Here is a 25,642-nt window from a genome sequence, read left to right on the forward strand (position 1 = left end):
AAAACGGTAAAAACCCACACAACAAATTCATTGGAAAAGGTGTTTTAATAATCACAACTGTATCTCCTACAGTCTCTCCCACTCAAACCCACTGCACAGCACACATCCAGGCAAAAAACCATGGTTATGATATGATTTTGTGCATAGATCTGTGTACAAGATCCACTGCTCCTTCCAGGAATTACAAGGCATTTAAGGATCACCCAGTGTTCTACACGGCAGCATAGATCAGATCTCCTCACTTCACACTGCCCACCACAGCTGGTCAAGTTTCATAAGTGATGAGTAGCCTGTTCTGTTCTTCCTTTAATGTTTAAAGGCTCACCGAATGACGTGAAATTGTGAAATACAGCTTTTGACACTTAATTCTGAATATCCACCAAACCCCATTTCTACTAGCCTACCAGGAGCTGAAGAGATGCCTTCCTACAGCAACCATGAAATTTAGTTTTTCTTATGCATGAAAGTTTATATATGAAATGTTTACAGCTTTGATTAAGGGGACCATAAAATATGGTGGTTTGGGGGTTTTTATCACCATCCTTGACAGTATAGGATTAATATTTTTATGACAGGAATGTTCAATTGAATAGTACAGCATTTTAAGAGTTTAACTGCTTTATTCCACTTGCACTGTTCTCACACACAAGCCCAACAATAAATATTTAACCCAGCACCAATACAGGAGAATGCTTTACATGCAAGATGCTGTGCTCTTCCAATCTGTTTTTATTGTAAGGCAGACTCGACAACACCAGCATTGGCAACAACTGCAAAGTTCATATAGTGTGTTTTGCATTCATTAAGCAAATGAAATGTTTCCCCAGACTAAAAGAATATTAATGCTCTAATATTAATAAAACGAACAAAAATAATAAAAAGATCTTTTAAAATGTAACTAGAATAAACTATTAACAACACACAACTAACTGCCATTTGAAGAGCAGCCAAACTGTATTTCTTCAGCTGGTTAGCTTTATAGGAAAAAGACAAACTGGCTGTATTTAGAGCACTCAGCTGCTCAGGCCGGGCTCCACCATGTCAGTCAAACCCTTCCTTCAGACCAGAGCCAAACCAAGCCCCTGGTGAGCCAGGAATCAAGGAGTGCTTGGTGTCAGTGCAAGGATTCACATGCACTGACATACACTGATTTTATTTCTCTGGAGCTCATTTTGGGTGTCAGCACCATCTTACGGGTTTACATTACAAATTTGAGAAAATGAAGAGTACCATATGGCAAATCAAATGCATTTAATTTGAGTTAGTGTCCTAAAACAAATCTGACACATCTGAAGTGTAATCAAGTGGGACTTTGTTGCAGAACTCATTAGTTAGTTCTGGTTACTACTTTTCTTTACTTGACTCCAGCTTCAGATAAAACATTACCACCTTTTGAAAATGGATTAAAACATCTATGGAGCTTTCAATAAGGCCAGTAAAGAATGAACAGTTATTCTTACAGTATGTCAGTGCTCCCAGCTTCAGAGCTACAACAAGGAGGCTTATTCTTCATGAATAATTGATCTCTATTTCTGAGCTGAATCAGTACCTGCGTCAGGGACTGGTGCAATTAAGGACCTGAGGTATGAGAGACCATCTAGAGCAAGTAAGATTGTCCAAAGGAAGAACCAAAGAATTTATTTAATTCATCACAGACCTTGTAAAAATACAGAAATCAAGAGATTAACATATTTATAACTATAAATATGTAAATCAACACCAACAGGTAATAAAGGCCAGAAAAGGGCTCTCAGGTCTGTGTCTCTCATCTATACACACCTGCCACACTATGGCAAACGCATCATTAGAGGCAGAAGGTTTGATGGTTCTTAAAAATATTAATAGATGGCTGCCAAAGGCTATTAAAAAAACCATGGAGCTTCTAGGAATTGCATCAATTCCATGGCAAACACACTTCTCTGTTTTCTCCCAGCTGACTATCAGGTTTGGCTATAAACATCCTGTTCTGCTCTGTCTTTATTGATTGATTATACATATTTGCTATTGATGCAAATCAGCTCTTTCAGAAATTATTAGGGAAATTTAAAAGGGCATTTTGCCCTACAGACCTCAAAGTGCTTTTCAAACCAACTAAAGGCAAGCAAGGTATCCAACATTTCTGTATTGCTCAATAGCATAGAGCAAAACAACTACATAATAATTAAATGCACAGCATTTCCCCAATTTTGAGCCTTATCAAACTGACATGATTCAAGTATGTGCATAAAAATAATTCTAAATTATATTCATTCATTCATTCTTTCCCTGTTTAGGAAAAGAAAAGCTAAATGTGGTGGTGATAATTAATATGCTATAGATGGAAAGTAGTTGTGGTTTAAATAGCCAGAATGTTACACACCACTGATGTGATGTATTTGCCTATTTATACAATGTGATCATTTGATTACCTGATTAAAGCTACACCATGAAATCTTATGAGGTAGAGTGACTAAACCTTGCTGCATTTAATTAATGTTACATTAAGATTGAAGTGATTAATTAAAAATGAATAAAATGTTGGTTCCTTACTTCCTTAGCAATTTTTCCTTCCCACTTACACATATTTTCATTTAAACATGTGTGAAGCCTTACTGAAAATATCTAAAATCTTGACATTATTTAATTACCTTTAAGGGTACCATGAAGACTGGCTAAATTCTGTAGCACTGCAAAATCACAGAAAAGAGAAATTTAAATCTCAGAAATTGCCCCTGGTTTGGATTCTTCAGGACTACCACAGTGAAGTGAGAGATGTTCCCTGCACACACACACATATTCCATTGGGAGGAACTTGTCACCAGGGAGAAACAACTCCCTCAAGAGTTGTGTTTACTGAAAGTCATCAGGGACAAGGAATTCAGCATCATCTGAATCCCTCTGATACTCGTGGACACTGCAGGTGATTCTCAAACAAATCACTACAACCCCAGGGATCCCCATTAGACAATCTAAATCCCCCCACCACCAAATTACTCTGTGTTTTCATACACAAAAGCACAACAACTGGAAATTCCAAGAGTAAACAGTTTTTTTAGGCTGGGCAGGAAGGTAGAACTGCATTTTCACAAGACAAAACCTGCCTTTTAGACAAACATCATGGCTTTAAAAGAACTGCTCTTTCAAAAAGCCTGCAGGTATTCTGCATGACAGAGAAGGCTTTTTCACCCAGAGGGGAAGAAGAAACTGAAAATGGTGGCAAACACAATACTTTCAAAAGGTCAGGTCCAACCAAGATTAGCCAAGACCCAGTTCTGACGTTGTATTCAGATTTCTACTGAACCAAGGAAAAGTCAGTTTACCTACAAAACATAACCTGCTGAAAATAAAACTCCAGTTGTACCTTTCAAAATTGTGTGAATGTGAAGCAATTTTTGCATTTCAATGGTGACTTCCTAAAAAAGTGGGAAATTACAATACCAGTGGTTATAAATAATGCATGGAGAAATATCTGTGCTTGGAACAGAAAATTTAAATATATTGCTGTATGTTATACTACTTTGCAAAATGGAGTTATTTTTTATTTAGCTTACAGCTAGAAAAACATGAGACAAACTTAATCCTGTAATTCTTGTTCAAGGCTTTGGTTTTTGTTAAGAAGTATTTGCATACTTTTAAATATTTGTCTTATTTTTAAAAAAAAACAACATAACTATCAGAGTAGATAAAGTCTTTAAAATAAATGGTACCTCACAGGACTAAATCACATTTTAGATGCAAAAGTTACATCAAACTGGTAGGAAATACAAAAGCAAGGTAGTAAAAAATTATATAGTGTAAATTTAATTTTCTATCCTGCACTTTTTCTACATTTAACTTTATCTACTGACAGTCTTTCTCTGATTCCTGATGCTTGTTACATGATTCTGAATTACATTTATCCTTCCTATAACCAAATTGAAGTCCCATGCCTCATTGAGTCAAATGTACCTGTTGCCAGCACTCAGCACAAACTGCTAGGAATTTTAATGGCTTTTTTAAGGAAGGTAAAAATCAAGCAAGTATGTTCCCATTTGATAAGAGAATTTGAGAGCAATCAAATATTTAAAGCTGAAATTATATAGCATGAATTATATAAGTGGCAAGACTGCAGTGGGAATGCCATCAGCAGTTCCAAGTATCTCAGTGCCTTAAAAATAAAAAGTTTAAAAAAAATAATTGAGAAACTGTTGCACACACCTTTGGTAGCTGTGCTTCTCCAAAGCATCCACTTACCCCAGAAAATAATACATTAGAACTTCTTCCATATTTTTTCAGCACCACTGGAAAAGGCAAACTCTCCAAAATTTTTAAGTGACTTTAAAGACTGAATTTCCATGGCCACAGGCTCAGCCTCACTATTCAGTGAGTCACATTTATTGAAGATAAATTTCAGGAAACTGCTTAAAATTGTAATCCATTATGATGGACAACCCAGAAAATACTGTATCAAGAGGGAACCTGTCTCCACACCCAACACTCAAAACTTCAGGTGCTTTTTCCTTTAGAGCTTCCTTCTGTAACCTCCTCATTTTGATCTAATTTTGAACACAAATGATTTTTGACTATTTGCATTTGTAACTGAAGGATGAAGTCAATCTGTGTTTTGGTAATGCAAAAATTAAAACTCTCCTGGACTTCATGGTGCTCAAGCTTTTTCTTGCTGTGTTTGTATGGCAGCACTTAATGGCAGAAATTAGGCCCACAGCTGGGTGTAACTTGGATACTATAGTTGGTAACTACTCTAATTTACTACAGTTTGTAACTGCTCTAATTTACAATAGTTTGTAACTACTCTAATTTACTACAGTTTGTAACTAGTCTATTTTACTACAGTTTGTGATTACTCTAATTTACTAGTTTCTAACTACTCGATTTTACTACAGTTTGTGACTACTGTAATTTACATTTTCCCAACCATCAGCACTCCCATGTCATGTTTCCTGAGCTACAGAGAACTCAGATATGTGGGATTTCTACCAGAAATGTTTGCCAGCACCACTTCCCAAACACCAGCACTTGCCAAAGTGCAAATCAGCTCAGCAGACACCCCCATGAGCTTCATCATCAAGCTGACCCAGAAAAGCAGATTTCTGCAGAGGTCAGCTGTCTGCCACCCTTTCCCATGCAAGGGTTTCTCCCACCATGCTGAGATCTTCAATCTGCTGCTTATGAACACAACTTAAACTCATGTGTTTCACTAGGAAAAAACGAAAGAAAATAATTTATCCTTGTTCTGTATAGTACATGTCTCATATTCTCTGCTCCTCCACATGTATTCCCAATATCCAATACAATACCAGCTCTTTTAAGGGATCCAAGAATCCTGTGGAATGATCCTGCCCATCTCTAACAATGCACACAGAGGCAGGACAGACCCCAACACCACATTATCCAGCCAAGAGGGGACACAAACACACAACCATGGTATATCCAGTGCAACAGCCAGGTTTTTTAAAGTGGGGGAGAAATTTGCCATCAAAATCTCAGACTTTATTACTGTAATCAAAGACCAAATTTCAGTTGTAATAGACACAAATGGAGAAACTTTTTTATGGCACAGAACACCGAAAATCAGTGATTCTTTGAAGAACTCTAATGAGACATGGGTAACTATGGCAAATCTTCCCTCATGGCACCAGCCTGGAACAAGGCCAGAGAAATTTGTTGCTGACAAAGCTTTACCTTGCCCTGAAACTTCTTAATGGCAACTATGCATGAACAAATCACCCCCTTCAAGCCACACACAAAACCTATTTTTCAGTCTTTGAAATGAAAGTCACTCCCACCACTGCACACAGACCATGAAGGTCAATAAACCACCATCATATTTTTCACATAAAAAACCTCTTCTGGACTTCAATGGGAATTGAGCAAATGGTATAATAACAGTATTCGCACTTAAGATATCAAGTATCTGTAGAAATTGAATTTTTCAGGAAGATAATCACAAAGCAGATTTATTAAAGTGTGTCAGCACCACAAATGCAGGTCTCTAGGCTCCACTGAGAGATAAATTAAATGATCCAAAAGATGTCAAATGATTTTATTTTTACAGCAGTGGGGTACTGTAATACTCTTTTCCTGACTGGATTCTTCCAACTTTTATCTACTTAAACCACAAGAAAGTGTTCCTGCCTCTGTACAGCAAAACAATAGCAGTGGGAAAAGGAGAAGAGAAAACCCTAGAGAAGGGAAAGCCATATGGACAAATGACTTTTTCCTTCTGGTTTCCATAGAAGCTCACTTGAACTTGGTTTCAAGAACCTTAAAATATAAGGGCTTGGGAGAAGAACTTCAGCTACTTAAATAAAATGTGGGTTTAACCACATTTTAACCAGAACCTGGTTAAAACATGGATTCTAACATGAATTTGATCAACAAAACACACAGTAGCCAGCTATCACCCAAAACTCATCATACATCTAAATGATGTGTTTCTTTGTGCTCTGAAAATTAGGATTATTATCTGAGATCTTTCCAAAACAGAAGCAAAGCATTGAACAGGGATACTGTAATTTCTATGTACTGTCAAGTATACAAGACTAAAAAGACATTTAAATTTTGTTAAAGAAATCTGGATTTTTATTAATAAGTTTTCAGGGATATGTCCCTGCTTTTTCATAGAAAGCAAGGGCATAAAGAAAGGCTGATAATTAATTTTATTTCAGAACTGATTAGCAGAGTTCTACAATACAGACAACTGATAGCTTCTAACTACTGCACAATATAATCTAAGTATCTATAACACTGTATTTCAGGTTTCATCCTCCAAATTCCAATCTTTAAAAGTTAATTTTGATGCAATAAAATTGAACTTTCTGAAACAATGCTTACACAGTCTGTAAGGGAGAAATGTTTGCATTGCACAAATTGAGAAAACAAATTGACATATCCTGTAAAGTGCTATCTAAATCTATTTACTCTGGTAAGGAAGACTAATGAATGCTACATATGTATATATTTCTGAGAATACTAAATAATACAGCATCTACATGAATTCTCAAAGGTGCAGATTCTAGTCAGCAGTGTGGAAAAAAATTACTTCACAACCCAATATATTTTAATGGGCTAAAGCTATTGAATCCCATAAATATGAGCTCATTTTTTCCTCAATATTAAATCTTTCTCTGTGCACTCCACCTGCCACAGTTTGTATCTCTGGCCTCACTGCTATAATTGCATATGCAAATAATTGTATGGATAGAATTCTCCCTTCTAGTGCTGAATTACCTGTTGAAGGTACAGCATTAAGCCTTTTTTTAAGTAATTATAGAATAATTATCTAATCAAGAAAAGGATGTTGAGTTACAAAACAGAGGATCCAGCAGCTCTCCTAAACTCCTTTTGAAAGAAAACTTAAAGCATTTAAAGTGTTAAAATAGAAGGCTACAAAAGAAGTTTTGAAATCCCTTTCAATGCTCTGCCAGGAGACAAAGGTTGGAGCTGTGTGACCTTTAGCTGCCAAAAGAAAGCTTTTTGCAGAACCTCCAAGAAAACTATTTCTTGCATTTTGGCTTTTCCTGACATCTGAGATTATCTGCTTTAAAATTTTCTCTGTTCTATTCTGTGAAGTCCCATTCTGTGTGCCCTTCAAGACAGGAATAACACTATGGGAATAGTGGCTTTTTGACTCAATAAATAAAAATCCATCTCAACTATATTACTAATTAAAACCTTAGGAATAATTTGGAAAATACATGTATTTTCCATATATATTAAATTGGCTTGAAATTGCTTTTGAAATTTCACATTCCCTGTTTATGGTGTCCCAAAAGTCTCCCTTTTTTTACACTAGACAAACCATCACCACCAGAATCTGCTTGTGGTAAACAGATGACGAATAAACCAACCAGGCAAATCCCACAACAGTTCAAGTTTATGCTTGTAATTATTCAAAATATCACAGTTTTAAATGGATTTGGAATGATTTTCCTCACACCTGGCTTCAAAGAATTCATCAAAGGAATTCTAACTTCTTGCCAATAAATATGCCTAAGTTAAAATTTTAAGATTTTTTTTTTCCTTTTGATGAGTGACATAAACCAGGTGAGGTGTTTGGGGATTTCTTTTTTTTTTCCCTTCCTAACTAAATTTGAGCATTTCTTATATAAGTATGCCTAAACAAGAGACACGGAAGTTCAATTAACAGCCTTAAAGCAATCAAGCTTTCGTTTCCACATGTAAGAACTGTTACTGCGACAACACTGAAATTAAAGGGGGGACAAATTTATGCAACAAAAATATGCCAATCACCATAATTTTGAGTTGATTTTTAAACCTGAACCCTAGAAGACGTGTAGGAGTCCTCCAAGCATGACAAGGGTCCGTGTTGAAAGAGAACTTCCAACCTCAAAATCTCTCAGCATGAGTAGGAATTCCACTCTACACTGCACCCACTGGAGCTCAGGTCAATATTTTCACCTCATTGACTGGTTTACCATTCTACAGAGGTACTTCTACTCTTCCTGGGAAAAAACAGCTTAAAAAAGGCCCAAACCAAAACAAAAAACCCAAAAGAAATGACAAAAAAACCCCACTCAAACCAAACCCCCCACACCTTCCCAGGTTTCTACAAGCCTTCAGTTCTTCCCACTCCTCTGAATTCTGTAAGCTGCTCAGTGAAATATGAAATACTCTACGAATACTCGATGAAACAGCTCACAATTTTACAACATAAAAGAGAGGCACATCATCTAAAAACAAACATCTCCATGCTTGTCCACAGAACAGTCCATCACACTTCCAGGCACACTGAGACAGGGGGAGCACAATGTGTCAAAGAGCACCTGGAACCTTCTCCCTGCCAGGAGTGAGGTTCAGCACACTCAGAAAAGCCACACTGATATTTCTGGCAAGGTTAAATATACATGGCATTACTGAAAATAGGTCACCTTTTCATTTATAACAAACAAATGGTCTGCTTTTCACTACCCAGGTGCTTTTTTTTCCAGTAAGGATCTGCAGATTAAAGAGTTAATCATGCTGCAAAAGATTTTGATTCTTTTCCTGTGACATGCACAACTAAAGCCCATGGCTGCAGCTGTTTTGGATCAAAAAACATTAAACAGACTGTTTATACATTACACATTTCAGTTTATATTAATTTCCGATCAATTCTGATTTAAAGGTGCTTTCTTTCTGGTTATTTGGCCATACACCTAATTTTTGCATGTGAATTTCTTTCCCATGGGCTGTTTGTGTAGTACAGCTTATACCTAGAGTCAATTTAATTTCATTCAGCAACACAGTTAATAACGATGAAACATCAAGAGAAACTTTTCAATGATTTCTGTTTATGTAGAAAACTTTATAATATCCAGAGCTCTCAATCTATCTTCTTTTGTAAGAACTAAAAATTTACTTTTAAACTCTCTACATGAAAGGTTTTTCTATCGCCAAGAAAACATCTTTCTATTATCATGAAAAAGTCAGTTCTGAAGGAAAATAATCAAGATGAAATTAAACAGAATATTTAGACAGAAGTGAAGTTAATTTTTCTGATACTGTAGTCTGTCTAAAGTGTCTGGAAGGGAAAAACCAGTCCCCTTACATGGTACAGCTCATTATATGAGACTCAATTATAACTCAATTGGACAATAGAAAACTTGAACCAAACCCCATTTTTGCAGCAGAAAAGGAATTACTTACCTACTCCAGCACCACACCTGAATGTAATAAAATATTCAGATTTATTCAGTTTCATCCACAAGGGCTATTAAAATAGACATTTACATTTCAAACCAAGAAAACCTTTCTAAAAATATACATAATTTACACCTCTATTAGAGATCTATGTAAATACAAGGAAGGACATGGAATCAGAAAGCCTGAGTCAACAGGAACAAAGGAATTGTTCTCCAGTAAGAACACAGCTGGAAAACTGGTTCATTATTACATTATGCTATGCTAACAAACTCTTTTCTCCACATTTAACAGTAACAGTATTTTTATAACATCATAATATATGAGTAGGTTAAATTACTCACTGTCTGAATTGGCATTAATGCAATAAAATTATTCAATTTCAAAGAGCGAAAAAATATGTAACAGAGGAGAAAGCAGGATTTTATGAAAAGGAAAAAGTGGTCAGAAGATCCAAAAAAACCTCCTGCAAATCAAATCCCTCATTAAATGAATTTTTTCACACTGAAGAAGCAGCATCTTCATAAATTTAATAGAACTGGCAATGTAGTATTGCCAATTATATTAACAGCATTATTCTAACACAGTTAGAAATTCCTGAGATAGAAGTTTGCAGCATAAACTTCTGATTCTCAAAGAGATTTTTCTTTGCTCTCAACACATATATAAAAAGCAACACCAGCAATCAAATCTCACACTAAAAGTGATAATAGGTAAAGACTGAAAGCTCACAGGGAAGCAACAGTCTTCTATTATAAGGCATAGAACAAGCAATTCAAATAATCATATTTTTTCTTATTTACAGCTACTGATATATGACACTAGGAGATTCACTATTAATGCTGACAGTATTAAAAAATGAGAAACACATAAAGCTGGAAGAAAAGAATTGATGCTGACATTAATGTAAGATTTTTTCTTTTAATCAAGAAATAATGATAGTAACATCTATGCAGAAGTTTATCTTTGGCTCTACTTCAATAAAGAAAAAAGAACTTTCTGTCAATAACACCACCTGTAAATGTAGAGATGTTTTATGCCTTTTACTCCATTAGTGGAAACAAATACTGATATATAGCATGGAACAATACTTGGCACAGTCATTTTTAATGATCAACTCGTTCATCAATAGCTTTAAATCACTCCTTTCCTTGGGAGACAGGAGCAGTAAGTTCTGTTGGGCTCAGCTGTAAAAGCAGACCTGGAGTCTGATGGTCACACAATCAGTTAAAAGACAACAGCAATGAATTTATGGTTCATGATAACTTTTTTTTTCTTTGTGACATGTCCATTATAGAAAAAATCATTAATGGCCTTATTTACAGAGAATGAATCCCAGCTTGAACAAACCCAATTTACCAATGACACTCTGCCAACAAATGCTGATTCACCCACTGAGCAAGCGAATTAACCATCATTTTCTGTGCAAAATAACAGTAGACAAAAATATAACTTGGCAGTACTTCCCTCTTGTTAATGTGGACACTAATTAGTTATATAAAAAATATTTGAATTAAATATGTCAAGGTCTCAGAACTGTTTGAGTTCCTCTTTGCCTAATTAATCCAAATATTTAAATTCGCTTCTTCGTGTAATTTGGTGTTTCAACCAGAATCCCACAGACAGGCGTATAAAATTATTATTTGCAGACTGCTTATATAGGTCCCTCTTGAAACCTGCAACTAATATGAAGATATAATCCCTTTATACAAAACATTTTTTAAGAAACATGGTCTCTGTTAATTAGCCAAGCACTTACTCTATTCTCTGATTGCCAGACCTCACATAGCAGACAAGTTATTAAGTTTCCTGATTCTTCTTTTCACTGTTGATGTTAGAAAATTCGTACAAATAATATTTCAGCTAAAACTTCTTTTCTTATTTTTCCAGAATTTAAGGGGGAAAAGATATCGTGGAAGCTGCAGTGATTAGCAATTGTCCAATATTTAATTTTATTTTAAAAAAACAAGACAGAAAGCAAACACTGCTGTGTGTATTGGCCCATCTTAGTTTGCTATTTTCCCACAGCTCTCTTTAAATTATGTTCCTTGCAGCATCCACAGAGTGCTCTGCATTTAGTGTGATTATTACTTGAGTTCTCTTTCACAGGACAAACAACAGTTTTTCATTGTTATCCCTAGGATCCTAGCATTTATTCTCTGTAGGCTTTTCTAACATAAATTAATTTTCCCTAGGAATACATTCTCCCTCTCTTTCACATACAACTTCAGCACTACAGTGAGCACTGAGCAAAACCCAAAAAATGGTGAGATTTCAGTCTCCTTTACTTGCAAACAATGTTACAACACTGTTTAGCAGTAGAAGGAAAAATAATCCCTGACAGCTTCTTTTGTTGTGGGCTAAAAATGGAATCAAATTGTGAGTTCTACCATTGAATCCATAGGCACAATTCAGGACCTTCCATGTCTTGACAAATTATGGAAAACTTCTATCCAACTAAAAAACAGGCTAATCTATCTTTTAATTTTAAAATGGACTGATATCATTAATTCTAAATTTATCTTTCACCTTTTTTCCTGTTCTAACCTATATTCAGAGCTCACAAAAATTAAAATGATCCTCTTCTCTCATTAGAATTTTTAAGCTCTGCAACTTGCACCTGGTAGCAAGAATCTCATGTGAACAGACTCACAATTTCTTCAAGATGAGATGAGCTCCAGAAAGTCACATCTCAGCCCATTTGCAGTGTCATAACTTACAGGTAATCTGTAATTACATTGTCTTCCTGGCAAGCGCTGGAAGTAATATCAATATTCTTTATAAGCAGATCAGTCTTCCAGAGAAAATCTCCTGGACACATGGCAAACTGTGAGCACACATGGGAGCACACAAGGATTCTGTGCTTGGCTGCTCCATCACTGTCAGTAATTTGATATGAATTTAGAAATCTAGCCAGCATTTGGAAGCCATAATTCCTATAAATCTTTTTAATGTCACAAACTCTATGACAGTTATTTTAATTACAAATACTAATATCCTACAGAAAGGAAAGCCATACAGATAAAATGCTCACATGCATTTTATCCTTTACTTTTTAAAGGGGGCTTTAGGATAAACATGCAGAAGGGACGCACTCTCAAAATTAAAGAATCAGAAGTGAGATGGAAGGTGTTTACTGGGACTTAAAAAAAAAGACATTCTAGTCATGTTTTATTAATTAACAGGTGCAAGGCAAGGCTGCTAAGTGGGGTTCCTTCCATACTGCTGAACAGAACACACCTGCTATTACAAGAATTACAAAATATTATTTAACACCATAGAAATAAAGCAGAAGTTTGTTTCCTTTTCAAAACAGAGGGCTTGAATGTAATGCTCATAATAATATGGCTTTTATTAGGATAAAAAAAAATTGAGTCTTAATAAAGTGATAAATAGATAATAAAGAGACTGCTGCAAAGCTCCAGACAATTTAGTTTTCAGATCACTGCCACAGATTGTGTTTTAGAGACAAAGAAAGAAAATGAGAAAAAAACAAATAGCTCAAGGATAATAATAAACTTACTCCCTTAAATGGCAAATAGTTGTTTTAATGGAGATAGAATTGCCAACACCACTAGGTTAGCAAAAGGCTAGCAACTTTTCAGGATGGTATTTCTTGCAAATACAATAGCTAAAAGTGATAACAAAATTTGAATTGACATATCCATAACACCTGCAGACTCACATATATAAATAATTTTCCACAAATGGAAGCTTTTTTTCTCTGAAATGATGTTGCCTCACATTTTTCATAATACTTACAGAGAATAAATCATAAATAATAAATTCTTTCCATGAGGAAATTACCACTTAAACATTGAACAGGAGAAGTGGTTAAGACATTGCTAAGAAGCAATTTACTGATATCATTTTACTAACTTAGTTGAACAATTGCCAAGCCAGATCAGTCTTAAACTGCATTCAATCCAAGATGCAGCTTTGAGTAGTGTTTTTTACCAAATGCTTCAGAGGCAAGTCAAATAAACATCAGAATAACTATTCATTTGGCAAACGTACAGAAAAAAAAAATCTAAAAATATAATTTATGGAAGTGAAATTGAAATCCATTTTATGCATGCCACTTCACACTGGTTTTGTAATTTAGAAGGTGCCTTACACTATTTTCCATTCATGTAAAATATTGATAAATTCAGAAAGCCCAGGAGTAGCAGTGGGGTCATGAGTTGAAGGCCTCTGTGCCCTTACAGACGTGGAATATTCTGACTCCAGATGAGCTGAGCAGGCATGGCTGAGCACTGCACCTGACATACTCACTTCAGACAGGATTTATTATGGTAGGAGCAACACTCTCCCTGTGTGTCATGTTACATCTGCTAAATATACAGGTTTAAATGCAAACTGAGAAACAGTCTGGAAAGACCTGATTAGGATGAGAAAAATGTGCTCTGTGCTGAAGAATAACAAATATGTTGCTTTAAAGCTGCCAAAAGGTAAAAAAGCTGTAGGGCATGCAAGTATGGTCAGACTTTGTCTAACAAACAGGTGAAACAAGCTATTCCTTACAACCTCTCAATCCATTATTTTTTTAAAAAAAAATTTACCCTGCTTACTTTAAAAAAAAAAAAAAACAGTTCATGTGTATTTGTGAGGCTAACATTCTTAAATGAAATAACCACCGACTGCTGTGTAATGTCAACTATCTTAACCATGGAACCTCACAAACTGCAAGTGAAACTAAATATTTTATTTCTAACCTCTGCTGCCAGCTGCTGAAGAGAAGGGGATGCCACGGGCCGTAAGGTTGAGTTGCCTGTGACTGGATTATGGAGGCTGATGTAGGCCACAACATTTCTTTGAAGAACGCTCCTGAGATCCTACAACACAAGCAGAAAAATGGTTACTACCCTGCATCATTGTAATTAAGGCTGTTTTTGTTCTTTTGGCTGCTTCTAGGGGAAAACTGCACCCTACATTTCCATCCTCTGTGATTCCCCAAGTATTAGTTAACTACTGCTTCTCACAATATGCTCTTGGAAACTTCAAAGGATATCTCAGTGCTATTTCTCCATATAGCAAAAGCTATAATTCCATTTCACACATCATCTAAAGAAAATGCAAACAGGTCTGGGAGGAATTAAAAATGACTACACTTGTAAGGCCAAAAATGAAAACATTACACACTGTGAAACAACACGACGGCCTTTTAAACTTATGCCTTACAGAAGACAAACTTCAAAAGCAATCATTATCAACAGTTAAATGGACTCAAACATTCAGAGACCAAACTCAGATTTGAATTGCATAACTTTCCCAGTGTTTTCATTTTATTATTTTTTAGACTATAAAAATAGCATGTACAAACTGTTTCAATTATTATCTCTTTTTTAAAAGGATCCCCTTTGCCTTCTCAGTAATGAGTTCCTCTTTGCATGAAGTGGCTCTTTATATTGAACAGAAGGGGTGTAACGCAATTACATCTGATGCAAAGCTGACTTGAAGTGGAACTAAACAAATTTTGCTTCCAGCCTGGATCTTTTCAATTTGATTTTTTCACCCCCTCTTGTTTCTGAAGAATAATCATGTTGGAAGTATGAAATTTCAATGAGGGTTGGCTGCTTCTTATGCACGGTAAAAAGCAATTAACCCTTTATTTTATCTACTGTTTTAATTCATTGAACCATTAGAGCTGGAAAAGCAGCCATGAAATTCTCTGCCTAGAGGCATAGCAATTCCTTTAATTTATGACCTGAAGTCTACTTTAGCCATGTATGATCATCAATACCTTTTGAGGTATTTTCTTTCGCCAGCTGATTCCCATTCTGTTCAAAGTAAGAGCCCAAGGAATTGTCTGGGATTGTGCCCAACTCCTCAGCACAGACCTGTGAGAAGTGAATCAGCACTAGCCATGGAGAGACTGCTAGGTTTGTTTAATTCATGTAAACCATAGCATGGTTCTCTTCTTTCTCTCTTCATTCACTTCTCTCCACACTAAGCCTATCGATGAAAAATTATTAAATATTAAACACTCAAGAAGGTGAAAAAGCTCTCTAAGCTCTTTCTGTGCCTGTGCTGTTTTTTGAGGTTTTCCTCGCTCTGTCAAACCCTGTCAATGCCCTTTTACAGAGCTGTGCTGCACCAGGGAGGGAAAGCAGCTCCCAAGGGTGCTGTATGTGCCACCTCCACAGCCATGGCAGCATCCTGGCCCTCATTACCCCAGGAATGCCTCAAGAGATGTTTTCCCTGGGTTGGCTGTGCAGCACATGCATGACACAGACAGACCTCAGAGGGCAGCTGGTGAGCCACAATTTCCACGTGGTAATTTCGTATTTTCAGCAGAAGGAACCCTCCCTGCAGTGAGAGCAGCTTTACCTCAGCCCACTCGTAGGAGCCCACGTTGCCCAGGGCTGTTCCTCCCCACGAGCAGAAGAGCAGGGTCCTGTCAGGCCTCCAGCCCCTCCTCACCTCTGCCATCAGGGCTTGGAGCAGGGCTGTGGTCACAGCAGTGCTGCTGGCCCAGCCTTGCCCACCATAGCCCTGCAAACTGCTGTGGTGGCTGCCAATGATGACGTATCTGTCTGAAATTAGGAATAAAAAAAACCAAAAATCAATTTTTATTTTTTTTTCTGGATACTCAGATTAAAAGAATTCCAAACAACCCTGAAAATTAACTGTATTAGTAGTGTGTAATGTCATTAACACAACACAAAGCTGTCAACAAAAAAGTATGTGATGACATGCAAGACAGTCATACAACAATTATACACAAAACTGTGAGTGCTACTTAAAAATGAACTAGCAGATAAATACATGTATACAGTTTCCAAAAATAATCCCCATACCTTTGCCTTTCTTGTTCGCTTACTGCTCTCCTTATAGATCTGATATAAACCATTTTTATAGACAATCATGCTCACAGCAGAGTGTTATGAAAAAACCACAAAATAATAAGCAGAAGATGATCCTCAATAAACCTCAGCACCCAAAAAAATCCAAACCAACAGACAGACCAACCAAAAACCAAAAAACCAAAAGGTGTGGCAGTGCAGCAGGAAACAAAGAAAATACACAAAGTATTAGTACTCCCTCACCTGGATGACTGTGTTCAGTGCTCACCACCCTATCTCAAAAAAGACATGGCAGAAACAGCAGTGGAGCAGCCAGCAAGCAGATTAGAGATGATCAGGATTTAGCCTTATGTGGAAGGAGACATTAAAATACCTGGACTGCAGGTTTGGAGAGGAGAGATGACAGAGGGATAGAGATAATGAATGATACAGATAAGGTAAGTCACACCAGCAGCTGTGTTAATGCTGGAAGAATGCATTTTATAGAATGAAAAGCAAGAAGTTTCAGCCTGAAATAAAAAATATGCCTATGGTTACTCACTGAAAAAAAAAAGAAAAAAAAACAAACCAAAAAACAAACACACTTTTTTTCCAGAGAAATAAAATTCAATCTTCATCTCTCAAGGCATTATATGTAACCCTAATACCACTCATAAGGGAGAAAAACCCCCTTATTTTACCCCACAACCACTGATGGGATATATCACATTAAATAACATGACTGACTGGTGTGACTGAGGCCGGTCAAGAAGTCCAAGCAGAGTTATTCTGACTGAGCTATTAAACTATTAGACCTTCTGGGTGAGATGAATTCACAACCCTCTTTGAAGGATTGTTTACTGGTTTTGCTCTGATATTTTGTAAAGTCTCCATCTGGCCCAGATCGAGACATTTAAAGGTGGTTTTTTTCCTATTTCAGGACATCAACAGAAAACATAAGAACAGTTATCAGCAGTGAAAACAGCGATGCCAGACCCACGGCAACTCCTGAGTGTCATCTGGGTTCCAAAAAGTGGAAAAGTTTTCTTTTTCTTTCTTTAACCATGTGAACTCATTCACCTGCTGTCAGTTGATCACAATGCAGCAACAGATTAGTGCACATTGCCCACATCTTGTATGTGCTCATAAAATTAAAATTAAAATATCTACTCAGTATGTTTTGCAGTGACTGCTGCCTGGGAAGAATATTAATAAAACACTTTGATTAAAAAAGCATTCTCTATCAAACTGGAGTTTCATCAGCATTGTTCAACAAAATATTTGAACATGTTGTTTAATAAAGAATCAAAAATGCTTTACAAAGAGATGATTTTTTATGTACCTGTAATACAATATTTTCAATCAGCTTTAGGGGTGTGTAGGTATGGAAATGAGAATTCCTTTCTAAAAACAGATATGCAAAGTGTCAACCTAGATTTACATAATAATTTAATGTAACAAAATGAAATCTAAATCATATAATTTTGCATCTTGTGTGCTGCACCATGATACGCTTAATTATAGGTTGCACTGACAATGAAAAAAACATAGGATTTTCAACTCATTAAATGACAGGAATTAGGAACCAAAATGAATGGCCTTACACGCCTCTAGGTCATTAATGGAAGTGCCACTAACACAGGGGGATCAGGCAGGATCAGTGCTTGCCTGTGTAATAATTTCTGTTTAGCCTGTGAACAGACCATGTGAGAGGAGAGACACCTTATTAAAATAATACAGGATATTTTAATTGAGAAGGAAGCATCAACTTGCTGCTGGAGATGGCAGCTGAATGAGCAGGGGCAAAACATAACAGCTGGTGCCTCCTTTGAAATTCTTCATCTTTGCACATCTTTCCCTCAAACAGAGGCAGAACCCTAAAGCAAATGACTGCAGAAAAAGCAGAGGAGAAAGGATGGTCATGCTTGCAGAGGCAGCAGCTGTCCTTTCTCAGAACAACATGGCAAAAATGAAAAAAAGAGAAAGGACTGGAGATAGAGAAAAAAATACCCATCAGATATACTTGAAGATGATAAACAGGACAGTGTTCAGGTTAGGGATGGGCTGGAAAACAGGGATTTAGCATTAAAAAGACTCTCTTTATATTTTCTTGTTATACATCCCATCTTCAACCATGTCCAACAGAGCTATAAAATCAGTGTTACGTTTTTTGGTTTTTAAAATGCCACCAACTATCACATTTCATCTACTCCTAATGATTTTAACATCTTAGTTACACTTCAGATGCTCGTTCTTACTCCTCATATCAAATGCCAGCTAACATCAGCATTACAGAGATGTGCTTGTCTCTATGTGTGTGTTTGGTGGCCTTTAAGCAAAAAGTAATAAATTCCACCCTTGGTGATGCTCTGCAGTCTTTCATTAAGCACTAAAGATAAATTTTGCCTTCTTTCTGCACTTCTGTGAACATAAAGGTGAATATTTCATGCGTATGAAATGAGCAAAACCCCATCAAAATGACAGAGAATCAATGCCATGAAAATATCCAGATTCAAAGCAGTTGAGGAGGAATGACTGTAGTGTCAACCAGGAAGAGTGCAGAGAGAAAAAAAGGTTTAACATTGATTGTGTACAAAATATTACAGAGCATTAGACATTTAACTTGTGCCTTCACTAGAAGACAGTTGTTATGGCTCTTGTTGAGCCAGACATCCAAACTGCTGCCATCTGGGCACTGCTGCTGATTTCACTTTTTAAAATCTCCTTGGATACCTGAAGTTCAGCACATACTGGCAAACCTCCAAAAAGTAGTTTTGATTAAAAATGTAATAATAAGATGAAAGGTTCAGGTACAGAGGAGATAGAAGACCTGTTAAGCAGAAACTGAAGCACACTTTTTATTCTTTTTCTTGCCTCTGTTTCAAAATTCAGGAGATGGAATGTCTAAACATGGCAGTTTCTGCCTTTCCAACTCCATGACAGCTATTTGCAAAACATTAATAATAGCAGACTGGTAACTTCAAATTCATTAAGGAAATAAAATCCTTCATAGAAATTAAATTCACTGTGCTAATTGTTTCCTCTGTTGCTTTAAACAAGCCAAAAGTCTGGTGAGAAGTATACAGTTCTGCATGCACAAAACTGAGTTGTTATTTCACCAACAGGAATAAAATTTTCTCCACCTCCTTCATTCCATTACTTAAAATATGAAATGACTGGCCTATCCCCTAAGGGACTGTAAATAAATTTCCATCCTTTCTTCACAATCTAATATAAGAGCATTAAGGCAAATATGATGCTGTTTGTGCATCATCTGCATACTAGGAATTGTTTGCACTATTGAAATAACCAGCAACAGCATTCATTCATGTTGCAGAAAACCTTCATCCTTAAGGTAAATTCACTAACTAACAAAATAATCTCCAAATGATCTTGTGATATCCTGATGATAACATTATTTCTGCACACCATCAAAGGACAGAGGGAGGTTGTGCTTTATGTCCCAGTTGCATTTAGAGTTCCATTGTTCAACCATCACACATAGAGAACCGTAATTATTATTCATAGTTTGCATAAAACTAGCTTAAGGCATGATTGAGACACAAAATAAGGCTGCAGCAAGTGTTAAAACCATATTAAAATTAAAACCATTAAACAGCTGCTTGTACAAACTACTGATACTCTCTGTGCTGCATGTGCAACACCTGCTGCTTGTGTAAAAATATGCTTTTTGTAACTACAATATCCCCTTCAGGTCATTCTCTATGTAACCCTCATATTCTGTCTTGTCACAAATCACAAAATGAGTACAAAAAAGTCTTTTTTTCTCCTCTGTAATAGTGAATTATCTGGCAAAATAGTATCCTGATCCCAGTTATGACTCCCACCCATTGTGAAACAAATAATCAATACAAATGACAAAGGGAAACTTACCAGGAAATACAGCTCCTTTTAGATATCCAATGACATTAGAAATTGTCTTGAAAGTTGTGACAGACTGAATGGTCAGACTGATTGTTTTTTTGCCTGTTAAAAGATGAAAAAAAAGAGAAAATGTTACCCAGCCAAGAAATGTATAGGCCAAGGAGATAAATTTCACACACATTAAAAAAAAGAATTTAAAATGGGGCTAAAAAAAACCTGAATAGGAACCACAGATTAAAACACAAAATACGACATTATTTTCTCGACCTATTTTAGCAGCATGATTCAAAGATGGAATCTCAAAAGATGGAATCTCAAAGATGGAATCTTTACTCCTTGAGTTAAAAGATCATTGAATTCACTCAATAAATGCTGCCAGAATACAACAGAAAAAGAAAATTTATAAGAGTAGGATTTACATAACTCCGTGATAAAAAAATTTGCCTTAAACTTCACAGGTTTTTCTCACATAATCCTTCACCTAGGTCACTCTATCAGTAACATTCACAAAATTATACCTGGTTTATATTACATTTTCTTCTGGAGAAAAGCCCTGTGTTAGATGGGAGCAGTCAGACCTCCCCACAGCTTTGCCAGCACAGCCTTTGGTGATGCTCTTGTGAACATGTGCCAACAGAAGCCAGGGGTTTTGGCTTAACTGGCATCAGATGAGGAAATGGTGCAAACACAAAGGCAGAACGATTTCAAAAGCACCTAAAATGTAAGCTCCTTCCCAGTACTGCAATGCCATTTGAGACTGTAGCAGAGAACAAAGCCGGAGTAGAGCAAATATCTTGGGTTTAAATAGATTAAAATAAGGTGGCACACAGTTACCACAGGAGTTCCTGCAGTTCGTGACAGTGGAAACCAAACAACCGACCATGGGGTTGACACCTTCCAAATATGAAAACAGGATGTGTTAACATACAGCTCATCTGCAAGGCCATAACTTCTATCCAAGAGAAATGAAAATGTCTCACACTGCTTGAACTCAAAAAGCAGCAGCAGTGTGACAATGAGCAGTGGCTGAGCAGGGGATTCTCCTCCATCCATGAATGCTCCACAGTCTTTCACCGTGGCAGAACTGTGCCTGAAGCATCCCTGGGACACAATTCCTTCCATGTCCATATCCCTACTGCCACAGACCACAATTAAAACACTCCACAGATCATTTTGCTCTCCATGTCCCAGCCCATTATCCTCCCATGGATCTATTGCTAACAGTTTCTTCCCAGGCTTTGTTTCCTGAGGTGCACAGAATATGCAAGTGGGGAGTTTACTGCAACATGTGAAACAGAAACAACACATGGCTACTGTTCTTCAGGGTTCATTTGCTGGTTCATGCAGTAAATTTACTTCAAAATGTTCTTAAAATAAAATACAATATATTTTAATTCACTTGTCTTCATTGGTATTTAAAAAAAAAAGTGAACTGCTAGTGTTTGTTTAAAAAATGAATTAACAATAGTTATGCTATTTTTTATTCAGACAAAACCTCTTCAGTTATCAACAGATGTGTCTTCTCTATGACAGTTCTGGTTTTGCTTGAACAAACCAGTGTAAATGCAAACCAAGCAGTTAATTAAAAATAATCCTGGCACATGACTTTGCAACAATCAGTCACAGCACGTTAATAATTTTATTTGTCACATAATTAACTTTGCTTTTCTGATGTAAGTTACTGCATTTTAAAATTATTATTAATACCATGTAAATTAATTTTTTTGTTCAATAAATCCACAGATATTATTTTAGAATTTAAAAAAAAATAATTTAAAAAATAGTCCAAAGGATTCCCAAAGGGCCTTTTAAAACAAGTGAAAACAGCTCAAGCCATCTATGTTGATTAAGCAGCTTAAATTTAACCTCAATTATGCAAGTTACTTCTTGCTGCTGTTTCTCACCTACAACCATTCTAGAGCCAATTTACTCTTCTTAAAAAAAGTATTTTAAAGTCAAAACTGATTTCCTTTCCTTTTCCTACAACACTTTAGATGTTTGTTCCTTTAGGCCTCTTCTCAGACAAAAAGACAATAAATCCTTTTGAAGTCAACTGACTTCACTGTTTTTCCTTAATCAACATCAGCTATCCAGTCTCTAACTGACAATAAAGACACAGAAAATTAACTTCTGGCAATGCCCATATTCTCAAATCAGATACTCCAGTTAATAGTCATGTAACACAGTAGTCAGCTTAGAGTGACTTGGGCTTAAAGGCTTAGAGCACCAGATGAAAAGGCTGAAACTGCTCTTTGGAGTATACAGCAGAAACAAAATTTAATCCCCTCTAAACAGTTCTGACAACAAACCTCTTGTCCTAACACTGTATTTTAAGGATCTTGACAACTTTCTCTTTTTTTTTTGCCTATATTCCCTGGGAAGTTGTGAGGAGACTTTACCTTAACATTATTCAGGATACACTGTCTTTATGTAAGCTAAAAGCTGCTTCTGGGATAGAAGAACACAAACATATTTACTGTTATCTTTTTTTTTTATTTCTTTCCTGACCTGAAACTTTTAAATTGTCTCATACCAAATGACTACCTTCTCCTCTGACATTTACATAGTTATTTTTAGAAATCCATGGCTATTTTTCCTCTCATTTGATGGACACTTTTAGTACTTCAGATGTGAAAAACCTATTTGCAGTAGTTATGTTAAAAGAACATAAGTTAGGCTTGTTTAATTTTTTACATTTTTTTCTTTTTTTTCTTTTAATTTTATCCCAAGCTCATGTATAGAGGAGTATAAGTTTCAGTTTAATTTTCAAACATGTTGGTTAAATTCTTGAATCCTGATCATGCTAAACACCTATCAACAGACAGTTTTCTGAGCATTTGAGTACTGGATTTTAAAAAGCATCTTTAGGAACTCAGGTTTGAAAAATTGAATTCATTTGACAAGATTTTTGCTAATCACTGAAAAAATTTCTCTACATGCACACTTAACTGAAGTATAGAAAAATTAAGTATTAACTGAATTTAGGATTTCAACAGAATAACTCTTGGATCATAAAACCCAAAGCTATTTCAGTAGACTGAAATAGCTGAAATAAAGTACATAAAATAAGTTCAAGTAATAGCTGAAATAAAGTACATTAAATAACTTCAAGTAATGCAGTAAGGCAGTTTTTGAGATAGTTCCTGCTGAAATCAACACCTGAATAAATGTGAACCTGTCTGAAATCACAACTGAACTAGAGATTTCAAATATCATCAAACATCCATGCTCACATGACTTGAGGACACTAATTGAGCTGAAGTAATCAGCATAAAACTGCACTTGACAGATCATGTCAGTTTGAGTGCAAAATCTTACTTACCATATATTTTATATCAGTTTTCAAGTTCAAACACAGAACTTTAAGTGAAGAAATATAATCATCACACATTTATGTAACAGCAGCACTTACAAAAAACACTACATGCAACATGGCATACAAAGAAAAGTGTATAAATATAAAATAGTAAATACTTAGCAATGTATATTATCTCAGAAAAATATTGTGTGATACTATAAAATAACATATGCAAAAATCAATACTGAATCTATGAAATGTGCGGTATTTGTTGAGGTATAAAACTATTTGTACAGCAATGTGTCAGAACTCCTAGCCAGATGTCCTTGTAATGAAAAACCTTCACTTTTTTTTGTGTATAAAAAATACACCATATAAATCTGATATCTCTAATATTTTTCCTTAATAAATCTCTATTTGATTAATCAACTATGTTACCTACTAACATATTCTCCTTTTTGAACAAATACTCAGAGATCTTGAGTCTCCAAATCTAACCTTAGTATGAAGAGCTTAATGAATAAACGCCTTGGTATTTGATCATCTTTTTTGACCTACAATGAGAAATCCAGAAATAAAACTCTTCAGATGAAGAGTTTTTGAAATAAGAAATGCCTAGAATAAAGTCCTTTAAGGAGGCTCTAAACTAGGATGGCCTAATGTGATACAGAATAAATGTGTCACAGTCAACATCAAAGAGAGTTGAAAATGCTTCTGATGGTAGAGTTGAATTTCATAACCTCACACTACTTTCATTCTTTACCTGCTTTATAGCAATCAAAAGCAAAGCATCACACAGGAAAACACTGGAGCAGAAGAGAATTCTGAAAATATATCTTGATCATTTACAATTCTGGTAGAAAAACTCTCTAGGCTTCAGCTGGGAGTAGAGGGAAGATACATAAAAAATGCTTCACACTGTTCATGCTTAATTCTTCTCATGGACTTCTGTTTAAAAAAGGAACAGAATTTAAAGTGACCATGAAAAGAAAATCTGAGAGTATTGGAATAAATGTCTGTAACTTTTCATATATCTATATCAGAGCTCCCTATTTAACTTGTTCCTCTTTGAAATGCCAGTAAGAGACATCTGCAGAACTCTGTTCTATTTCTACTGTTGTGTACAATGACTCCAGATTTGATAGATACAGTGACATGCACTGCCACACAGTCTGCTGGCATCTCTCTCTATTTGCTTCCTTGGATTCATGCTTAGCATAGTCCAAGTACCCAGAAATTATGGTATTGTTTGCATATTGATATCACAGTGTGAGATGGCCCAGCCAGAGTTTATTAAATATGGGAGTCTTTATTTTCTCTGACAGGTAGCAAACTATGAAGGAGAAACACATATAATATTATCACAAGGCTGTAGTTTAACAGGAGGAGACATTCACTTTATCACTCCATGCCCTTCCTCTGACTGAAAAGAAGACAGGCTTGATTTGCACTAGTGCAGCACTTGGCAGAGAATTTTATTTATCTTGGATGAGAATCGTATAATATGGAAAGCAACAGACTCTTCCAATTATTCCTTTTGTATAATTAATGATTCAAATTTCACATGATCAGAGTTGACTATAAACTCAGTATAATGAACATCTGACACGTGGAACTACATAAAATAGATGTTCAAAGTCTCATAAAAATTCATTGTGTTGTGCTGCAAACCTTTCCAGTACCAGTCAGTTCTGGTTATCTGTTCCACTCACCCATTTTGTCAGAGGAGGTAGATTTGTTTGCAGCTCTGCACTGCAGTCACTGTGATGATTCACTATTGATCAGTGACTGTATTTTGTAGACTAAAAAAAGGTTACAAAAGATCAAAAGATTCTACCTAGAAAAGCATTTTGATCTGAGTAATTTTACTGTCTGCAGCAGAATGCTGGGAGTCTTTGTGTACCTGGCTCTATTATTCACACAGTGTTTGATATCATTCAGGTTACTTAAACTATTCATGCCTTGCCTTTATAATTTTAGAAGTGAAAGCATAAAAAAATTACACCTATTGCACAGGAGAAGGCATCAGCAGGTGGTAAGAAGTGGGATGTTT

The 25,642-nt window shown here is 35.9% G+C and overlaps 1 protein-coding gene across 8 annotated transcripts in view; it reads right to left on the bottom strand.

The window, feature by feature from the left end:
- Window positions 1-25,642, bottom strand: part of NAALADL2 (N-acetylated alpha-linked acidic dipeptidase like 2) — a 399,226-nt gene that overhangs the window by 73,295 nt on the left and 300,289 nt on the right. For all 8 annotated transcript variants that reach the window (XM_074547421.1, XM_074547422.1, XM_026792086.2 and 5 more), the window contains 3 exons: window positions 20,301-20,393; window positions 15,952-16,157; window positions 14,337-14,456 (listed from right to left, as the gene is read on the bottom strand). In XM_074547421.1, the coding sequence (XP_074403522.1) occupies window positions 14,337-14,456; window positions 15,952-16,157; window positions 20,301-20,393 (419 nt within the window). The remainder of the gene's footprint in view (window positions 1-14,336; window positions 14,457-15,951; window positions 16,158-20,300; window positions 20,394-25,642) is intronic.

This window comes from Zonotrichia albicollis, chromosome 9 (assembly GCF_047830755.1).
Source record: "Zonotrichia albicollis isolate bZonAlb1 chromosome 9, bZonAlb1.hap1, whole genome shotgun sequence".
Classification (NCBI taxonomy): domain Eukaryota; kingdom Metazoa; phylum Chordata; class Aves; order Passeriformes; family Passerellidae; genus Zonotrichia; species Zonotrichia albicollis.